Raw genomic sequence first — 10,202 nt, 5'->3', positions numbered from 1 at the left:
TCAGTTCTATGTATGGGGACCCCCAAAATTTATTGTTTTTTTCTATCATTGCGTAAAAATCTTAATGCGGTTCACAGAATACACATATTTATCAAGTTTCAACAGTACTTATAGCTATTATAGTTTCGGAGAAAAGTGGCTGTGACATACGGACGGACGGACAGGCGGACGGACAGACATGACGAATCTATAAGGGTTCCGTTTTTTGCCATTAGGCTACGGAACCCTAATAAGGTATTAAGCCTCTTCTATATATGGGTATATAAACAGCGTTCGTTGGTTTAATTTCGCCCACGCCCGTTCCCATTCCGCATGGTAACCCAGGATTAAATGTCAGGATTATTTTTTACTTACAATTCTTTTTATTTGAACTTGCGAGCGCGATCGATGTGAAGTACCGGTTGATTGAGAGGACACCTGTGCCTTTAGAGCTACGCACGGACGTACCTATTTATAGTTTATATACTTTTTAAGTATTTATAAAAAAGAACGTTGGAAGTCCGTTAAGAAGCCTACATTCCCGAGAAACGCGTTTAGGAGGTATGTGACCTAACCTGTTTGGGGTGGTTTTCCCTTCGAGTGTCAGAAGGCTAAACAGGCAGTCGCTTCTGTGTAAAACCGGACCTGTAAAATCTTCAGGTAATGGAAACAGGATAATGGGATGCATTAGTAGGCGAATGAGACGTTCGTTTTGCAAAAAATGACGATTCAAAGTGTAACGATATTTTTTAATTAGAATTATGAATTTTTATATTTGAATTTTAGAATTTGAATTTTTATATTTGAATTTTGAATTTGAATTGATAAATTTGAATTTAAAATATTTAAGAAATAAAAGTACAAACCCCAAAGAAATCATAATGACTGGCGTAGTGTCCTCCGATGCCATAGTTAAGGACCTCTACAGGTGCATCCAGGGGCATATTCATATTTGTTATTTGTATGATCTGTTTGGAAATCCATTCATTTTCCACATTGTTATTGTAGTTCATATCCTTGGCGATACGGTAGTTGGGTTTAGTTTTATCAGCCACACGCGCACGGGTGAGCTGGAAATAATCATCATTAATTTAGTAGCATTAACCTAACCTGTATTGGGCTGGCTTAGATTTTTTATTTAACGTGACTTGTAGATTTGCCACAGATCGCATTAACAAATGGGGAGCGCTGAAGGCTCTCACCCGGTACAACGTTTAAGACAACAGGCCTGAGGGTGCCCAGTTAAGCGCGAACCTCGGCTCAGGACGTCGTCTGAGAGGAAAAATATTTGAAAGAATCGACTCTACTGGTTCGATAGCGATAAGCGCTGATTGATTGGGTCTTGAAGTGTTTGGTGTCGCGAGCTGATTGGTCGCCTCTCAAATCTACAATATGTCACGAAATATGTAAAGTTGTACTTACCACACCAGAAGCCTCCTTGAGGCTCCTCATTCTAGATTCGCTAAGAACTTCGTAGTATAACGTGATGTTTGGATTTATATGCATTTGCTCTGCTTTTAATCGCGCTAGTCGGAGGAACGGGTGTGGGCCGTGAGCGAAGTAGCACGACAGTCTGCATGCAAGACCAATACAATACAATACAGTACAGTCATCATTATCAGCCCATTAACGTCCCCACTGCTAGGGCACGGGCCTTCCCTATGGATGGATAGGGAGATCGGGCCTTAAACCACCACGCGGGCCCAGTGCGAATTGGTGGTTATTAACGACTGCTAATGCAGCCGGGACCAACGGCTTAACGTGCCTTCCGAAGCACGGAGGAGCTCGAGTTGAAAACTTTTTTTTGTGGTCACCCATCCTATGACCGGCCTTTGCGAAAGTTGCTTTACTTCAACAATCGCAGACCGAGCGCGTTAACCGCTGCGCCACCGAGCTCCTCAATACAGTACAATACAATAACTCCTTGTTGCACTTAAAATAAATATTAAAAATAAACAATTTCATAGACAGGAATAATACCTACTACATATAGAACGGCAACTCTCCGCTTCCCACCAGCGGCTGAGCTAGGTTTACCTCACCCCCTCGGTCTTACTTTAGTCTTCAATCGTATGGGTGTCAGACGTCACACACACAGATACGCGTGTACGATAACGTCTATGTGTAGTGTCTGTGTAAAACGAGGTGTTTTGTATGAAGTGTCCGGGGTGTGGCACTGGAAGAAATCTTCTTCTTATTGTGTGGGTTGTGAGGTGGAATACCAACCTCATCAACCCTGGTGTCAGGGTTATTATTGGTAAGTAACAGGGTAACGATTACTCACTTACATCAGTAAGTAGTAACTGGGACCAACGGCTTAATGTGCCTTCCGAAGCACGGATCATCTTACTTTCGGACAATCAGGTGATCAGCCTGTAACGTCCTAACCAAACTAGAGATCACAAAGTGATTTTTGTGATATGTTCCCACCGGGATTCGAACCCGGGGCCTCCGGACCGTGAGCCCAACGATCAACTACTGTTCCATGGAGGCCGATAGAAGAAGAAATGAAGAGAGGCTTTTGCCCAGCAGTGGGACACCTCGGTCTAGATGTTACCTGTGGTCTAATTTGCTTGGTATTCCCGGTTTGGTGTAGCAAATAGAACTCTTAGGTGGTTTGCTGTTTGAATCTCCCCTTCCGTTTCCCTGTAAAGATTACATAAGGGTGTTGGGTTGAGGAATGATTTAGACCATGATTCTGAGTTGATATCAAGTGGAATTTTCCGTCGCAAAAATATGGAACTGAGAATATTGAAAATCATGAATTTTCCGACGGGATATTCAACTTGATATCAACTCAGAATCATGGTCTTTACTGAGGGGAATGATTCGGGTCATTATTCTGCTGCAATGTTTTGCACTTAAGTAATACGAGTAACAGCCTCCGTGGTCTAGTGGTTAGAGCGTTAGGCTCACGATCTGGAGGTCCGGGTTCGATTCCCGATGGGGACATTGTCGAAATCACTTTGTGAGACTGTCCTTTGTTTGGTAAGGACTTTTCAGGCTTGAATAACCTAATTGTCCGAAAAAGTAAGATGATTCCGTGCCTTGGAGGGCACGTTGGTCCCGGCTATTAGCCGTAAAAACACCTCTACCAACCCGCAGTGGAGCAGCGTGGTGAAGTATGCTCCATACCCCCTCCGGTTGATTGAGGGGAGGCCTGTGCCCAGCAGTGGGACGTATATAGCTCGACATCAAACTTCATAAGTTTGGCGGGGATGATTTGTAAATCTACCGTTTAAGTTTTTCATTTAAATAAATTAAATTAAAAAAAAATAGGCAGTTTATGTAATACGAGTAAGGCTGTACTGATTATAATTTTCCCCATTTGTCCGGCCAAGTAGTTAATGTCATCTGCGGCAAATCTACAATAAGTCACGTCAAAAAAAGAGAAGTATAATTTGGTTCTTGAAAACTCACCAGCGTTTCATTGACCTCAGGTTTATTTTCAGGGAATCGTGCTGTTATTAGGGTCTTCTGCATTCCTTTCATGATTTCAGCAAACAGTTTCCTTTTAGGATCGTCTGGCTTAGCCGCTATACGTTTCTGAATCCATAGTATGCTGTTCTTTAAATCGCCTTGAATAACAATAATAGGTTAAGTAAGTACATACAAATTAAATACGTCAAAGGCTGTGATATAATGTGGTTATGTTATGTTAGAATGGCTATAATAAAATTGTATTTAACACTTTCAAGGTCAGAACGTCTACGGACGTTCCGATTCCAAGGTGTCATGTTACCTAATATGAACCATCAATGACCCATGGTCTCTGTCCGTAAAAGGGTTAACACGAACCCAGAGTTCAAAGCTGTGCTGCGTTTGACATCGGATGAGAGCCCGCAGCGGTCCCCATTTCTTCGGCCGATTAATCACGTAAAAAAAGTTGGATGTATTGTATGTAGAATTCAAAGAAAATGGACATTATTATTAGTAATCTGTGATTGCTATTTAAAGGGTAATTTTATAGTCAAAACTTCTAGCTGTAAACGGACATTTAAAATCCGACACAGGGATTGTCTTTTCTAACATGATAAACCAATGTAATGGGAGGTAGGGTGATCCCTGGTCATAGACTAAGGAGTAATAGTGCGTTTAGAACGACCACTCTCCGCTCCCCACTAGTTGCTGAGCTAGGTTTACCTCACCCCCTCACCACCCCTCCCTCGGTCTTACTTTAGTTTTAAATCGTATGGGCGTCAGACGTCACCCAGATCTGCGAATACAACGAGGTGTTTTGTATGAAGTGTCCTGGTTGTGTCCTTGTCACCATTAGCATAGAATAAGGAATAATACTACGTTTAAAACGGCAACTTTCCGCTCCCCACCAGCGGCTGAGCTAGGTTTACCTCACCCCCCCTCGAACGTAGTTTAGTCTTCAATCGTATGGCGTCAGACGTCACACACACAGATGCGCGCGTACTAGGTATAATGACAATGTGTGGTGTCTGTGTAAAAGGAGGTTGTTTGTGTGAAGTGTAGTAGTAGGTTTATCACTGATAGATACATAGATAGAAACAATCTTTAATTAGGGTCAAGACGTTATAGTATCATATCCGTCTTAAAGCTCCGCATCAACAGCGTTCCCGAAGACCCGATTACTCTAGCCATAGAGGCGGCCAATCAGCTCGCGACACCAAACACTTCAGAACCCCGATACCGACCCCGCCAGCGTGGTCGACGATTTCCCTCATTCAGCGCTTATCGCTATCGACCCATTAGGGTCGATTAATCCTTTCAAATATTCTTCCTCTCAGACGACGCCCTGAGCCGAGGTTCGCGCCCAAGTGGGCACCCTCAGGCCTGTTCTCTTAAACGTTGTACCGGGTGAGAGCCTTCAGCGCTCCCCATTTGTCGGGCCAAGTAGTTAAAGCCATCTGCGGCAAATCTACAATAAGTCACGTCAAAAAAAAGCATCAACAGTGGCTGCAAGTTATCTATCATTACCTCTGCTCTGCCGACCCCATTAGGGCGTGAGTTTATGTATGTATGTGTTATAATTACTCAACATACCTAGATCTTCATATCTCGTGCTAATATGGTCTATGATCTCCAGTTCTTCCACAGGGCAGAAAGTACAATTTTCCTGTATGAACTTCTTATGAGCTTCAAGCATCCATCTTAGCTTCCTCTTTGTGTCAAATCGTGGTGATTCAGCTATGAATACTCCCAGGTCTTTGTATGATACATGGCCTAGGAAGAAGCAATCGGAAGACGTCAAAGGGCGCCTGAAAAAATACATTTCTATTTAGAGAACCATGGTAGCCCAGTTGGTAGAACGCTTGCCTCTCACTTTGAGGTCGCAGGTTCGAATCCAGCACGCCTAAACCAATGATTGTCGAATTAGTTTTCGAATTCATGTTTGGATCATTAATGATTATCACGTGCTCAGCGACGAAGGAAAATATCGTGACGAAACCACATTCCCGTGAAAAGCGTTTCAGAGGTGTATGACCTAATTTGTATTGGACTGGTTTTCCCTTCGCGGGTTGGAAGGTCAGACAGGCAGTCGTTTCTGTATAAAACCGGACTAGTCAAATCTGCAGGTCAAGTGAGCAGACCCTGTGAGAAACGAAATAACCTGTGAGTTTCCTGTTTGTGCAATGAAATTAAAATTAAATAAAACTTTATTTTGGACTTTCCATAATACCATCCATAATAGTTAGTAAGTAAGGGATTTATACTATGTTAGTAAGCACATAGTAAATTAACATGACAAAACCTGGTGTTTGACTAGAATGTGTGAATAAAGTATTGTGATGTTATTTCACAGCCAAAACGCTTTCAGAAGCGATAGTATATGACTGATAGGATCTGGGAGGTTAGCCAAGTTGCAAATGATTATGACAACCGAATCGTTTGGCTAAGGCCCCTTCATGACTATCAATAAGTGTCTCATAATGATAAAAATATTCACTCACACGCGTTCTATGAACTGTCGGCCGCTTTTACTGTGGAAAAAAAACAATCATTATTAATCTATGGTAACTAAAAACACAGGTCTGATAGGCCAGTTTAACAGCAGCCTTGGTCTAGTAGTTAGGGTGTTCGGCTCGCGACCTGGATGTCTGGGTTCAATTTCCAGTGGGCACACATCAAACAAAGTTGGCCTTAGTGATACTGTCAAACTGACAAATCAACTGGTTGTCCAAAAAATAAGACGATTGCGTGCTTCGGAAAGCAAGGCAACATTAAAACAGTGGGGGGGGGGGGGAATCTTCGAACACCTAGTGGATCAATAACAACCCAGACACCACTCTGTGGTCCAGTTCTTATTTCAAGTCCCGGGTTCGAAATCCGGTGGGGACATTATCACAAAAATCACTTTGTGATCCCTAATTTGGTTAGAACATTACAGGCTAACCAGTGATTGATTGAAAAGTAATTGGATTTCCCTTCGGAAGGCACATTAAGCCGTTGGTCCCGCTTACTTCTTACTGATGTAAGTACATAGTCGTTACATGAGCCATGTCAGGGGGCTTTTAGCGGACCATCATTGACACCAGGGGCATATTTGATCAACCTTCCAACACACATAAAAGAAGAAGATAGTCAAGAAGCCACCTGAATGTGCCTTTCAATATTCCATTAGCCAGATCAGACGCTTGGAGCTTGTAAATCATTTGCAGTCGTACAAGCCCATATGCAGCCTCCGCCATTTCTCCAGGGTCTGGATAATACACGTCCAGTGTTTGGTTTTTCCTGTACACTGTAAACATAAAAAAACATAAATGCTACTTTTAGTGTTGTGCCGACTAGTCGGGAAAGCGGTCGACTAGTCGATATTGACGCACACAGACAGCGGGCAAGAGTTTGCGTCAGATACAGTACTGCGGGAAACTACTGCTCTAAATTTTTTACCGACTTCAAAAAAGGAATTCAGAGGCTCAATTCGACCGTATATTTTTTTATGTTTGTTCGGGGATAACTTCGTCGTTTATGAACCGATTTTGATTTTTTTTTTCAAGAAAACGTAGCATGGAGACGAATGCTACACCGACAAGAGCGTGGCTCTTAAGTTATTGTTTTTTTAACTATTTTCAATTCTATACTTTTGCGATGGAAAATTCCACTTGATTTTAACTCATAATAATTAGTCTGGATCATTCCCCTCAGTATTCGTTACGATGTCACACACACACACACACACATACACACACACACACACACACACACACACACACACACACACACACAAGTACGTACAGCTAGCCATACTATAGGTGTTAGTGACACCGCGCACCGTAACGAATACTGAGGGGATGAGTCAGACCATTTATTCTATTCTATTCTGATTTTATATCAAGTGGAATTTCCTGTCGGAAAACTCATTCATTTTTTAGTGTTTTTTATTTATTCATTTTACATTCCATACTTTTGGGACGGAAATTTCCATCTGATATCAAATGTACCTTTAACGTTTTCGTTACTATGTCACTAACACCCTGTATATATTAACAACGACTGGACTGGGGCGACTGGAGTACTAGCCAAAAGTTTACATTAGATATAAACATAAGCATAATGCAGAAACAAGGCGTCATTAACACTACAATAATACTTGCAAAAGTTTTAGAGGTAGGGAACGTTATGTTTATAAAGAGGGACGAAGGGAGTTTCCCTGAGGGCCTTGGAGCGGGAGAAAGGAAAAAAGATAGATAGATCAAATACTTTATTGAGCACAATGGACACAAAATACAGAGATAAGGACAGCATATACAGAAAAGCACACAACAGGCAGCCTTATTGCTCATGCAGCAATTCAAAAAAAAAAGCCGACACAGCTCGAGTAAAAAAATAATTTATTATAATAAATGCTTCCTCCTGTTCCACATATCCTTACTGGTCTATCCCTACTGATAGGGAAGAATGGAATATTTTTCCACTACTATTATTATTGCGTATGGCGACAAAAACAAAATATTTTGCATGGATCATATATCCAGCTTAAGCTCCCCTAAAAAAATCTCTGCCGCATCCGTCACACAACGCAGCCCGGCTATGCCACCTGGGAACCGGTGTAGATCGCACTCGTTCACTATGTGAGATATGGTTTGATCCGGGTGACCACATTCACAGTATGGCGACTCCTTTAAGCCCCATTTATGTAGGTGATGGTTTGACTTTCCATGGTTGGTCCTACATCGGTTCAGTCGGGTCCAGATTTTTCGTTTGGAGTCAAAGCCTTGGACCCTCCCCGAGGGGTCCTGAATAAGGTCCGAATTTGTGCCGTCGATCATGTTCTACTCCAGCCTCCACGTATCTTCCACAGTGAATTGAAGTGGTGGTGATTTTTCCACTTATCTCTACTGATAAATTGATTCAGGAAATTGTTATCATCATAAAGAAAAGTGTAAAAGACGTGAAAAAAAAAGAAGAAGAAGTGAAAAAGAGAGGAGAGGAGAAGTGTAAAAGTGTATTCCATTCTTCCCTACCAGTAGGGATAGACCAGCGGGCTTAGCACCGTAAGAACGCTTTTTCTCGCTGCGACAGAGGTCGTCTGTCTCTTTCTGTGCAGTACTGTAAGAGAGTGACGCGTGACGTATGTCGAGGCGAGAAAGAGTCGCGCGCTTTCGGTGCTAAGCCCGCAGAAGGCATATGTAGAGCACGGGAATGCTTCCTGTTCCGTGATCTTACCAGTGACTCTGGCTGGCATATAGGCTTCTAACTTTTCCAAATCAGACGTCAACCTTCTGATCAGACGGAAAGCGTTGATAGGGTTGTCCAAGTACTGACTGACATCCATCAAAGCCTTCCTATGTTCCTTACGAGTGTTCTTCAAGAACCTGGAAAATGTGATCGAACACATAGTAACTTACTACTCGCAATAACTAAGCACCCACAACTTTGTTGTCTTAAAATAATGTGCCGGCTGACCCCTCAGCGGTCCCTATTTGTCCGGCCAAGTAGTTAATGCCCTTTTCAGCAAATCTACAATAAGTTACGTTATTAAAATTTCATTTTAGTATTTAATGAACGTCGCTCAAATAGCTCAACTAACGAATACGTGCTTACATCTGTAGTAACTGGGAACTTGTCTTCTGATGCACGGATCGTCTTACTTTTCGGTCAATCGCGTGATTAGCCTGTAATGTCCTAACTGGGGATTGCATTTTTGTGATAATGTCCCCACCAGGATTCGAACCTCCGGATCGTGAGCCACTAGACCACGGGGGCCGTTAATATAACCCGGACACTTCATACAAAAAACCTCGTTTAACACTAGACACTACACATCGACATTATCGTTCACACGCATCTGTGTGTTTGACGTCTGACACCATACGATTCAAGTCTATACTGTGTTCAAGGGGGGTGAGGTAAACCTAGCTCAGACGCTGGTGGGGAGCGGAGAGTTGCCGTTCTATACGTAGTTTTATTCCTTATTCTATGCCGTTAACTTACCCCTTAATAGTTTCTAGTCTTATCTTTTCTTTGTTGACGTAATCTTGTATTCTTTGTATAACTCGAGTTTGAGTGAGTAACAACATTCGAATTTGAGCTGTTGATGCATATATATCTCCAGTCTCTGCACTGGCTTCAGCATATTCTAATTTAGATCGACACATTAAAATTACGAAGTAAAATAATGATATGATTTTCATCACTGAATTGAACTAGTTCTTGTGTCACAGCACTAATTGTTCTTACTCGTTCATTGATTTGAGTATTAAACAAAATCGTTTTATATCGTACATGAATTGATTGATTATTTTATAAGATGCGAACTCACTATTATATTAATTATTCTGAACTGTATAAATGTTACATTAATGAAATTGATTAACGAAATCTCTGTGTGATCAGATCTCCAGGGGAAAAGAATGAACGAATAAAGTTTATCTACTAAGACAAAAATTCAAAACGTGCGCTTGTTTGTCGTTATAACAGGTATTTCCTCCAATTGTCACTCATCGAGAATTTCCTAAGCGACCGTCCTCACGGTGCGGTACCTACAAAACTGTATCGATTGCCGATATCGATCGGATATCGCACAAAAATACGATCTGAGATAGAAATAAAAGTTTAAAAACTAAAATTGCGCTCTGAAAAGTTTGAAACAAGAAAATAGGCTTTAATTTATAAACTTATATTTATACAAGGTGTTAGTGACATCGTAACTAAAACTATGAGGCATGATTCGGGCCACGATTCTGAGTTGATATCAAGTGGAATTTTCCATCGCAAAAGTATGGAACATAAAATATTTGAAAAAAAAAAAC

The 10,202-nt window shown here is 41.6% G+C and overlaps 1 protein-coding gene across 1 annotated transcript; it reads right to left on the bottom strand.

Moving 5' to 3' along the window:
* Positions 1-824: 824 nt before the first annotated feature.
* LOC126373429 (prolyl 4-hydroxylase subunit alpha-1-like) lies at positions 825-9,548 on the bottom strand. The gene is made up of 9 exons (XM_050019586.1): positions 9,385-9,548; positions 8,617-8,765; positions 6,544-6,688; positions 5,901-5,930; positions 4,993-5,207; positions 3,400-3,557; positions 2,537-2,625; positions 1,402-1,552; positions 825-1,049 (listed from the first exon to the last, which is right to left on the bottom strand). Exons 1-9 carry the CDS (start codon positions 9,546-9,548, stop codon positions 825-827), a joined length of 1,326 nt encoding a protein of 441 aa, XP_049875543.1.
* Between the last annotated feature and the right edge of the window lie 654 nt (positions 9,549-10,202).

The sequence above is a fragment of the Pectinophora gossypiella genome, chromosome 15, assembly GCF_024362695.1.
Source record: "Pectinophora gossypiella chromosome 15, ilPecGoss1.1, whole genome shotgun sequence".
NCBI lineage: Eukaryota > Metazoa > Arthropoda > Insecta > Lepidoptera > Gelechiidae > Pectinophora > Pectinophora gossypiella.
The sequence above is the reverse complement of the archived record's forward strand: the minus strand, read 5'-3'. Positions and strand labels throughout refer to the sequence as shown.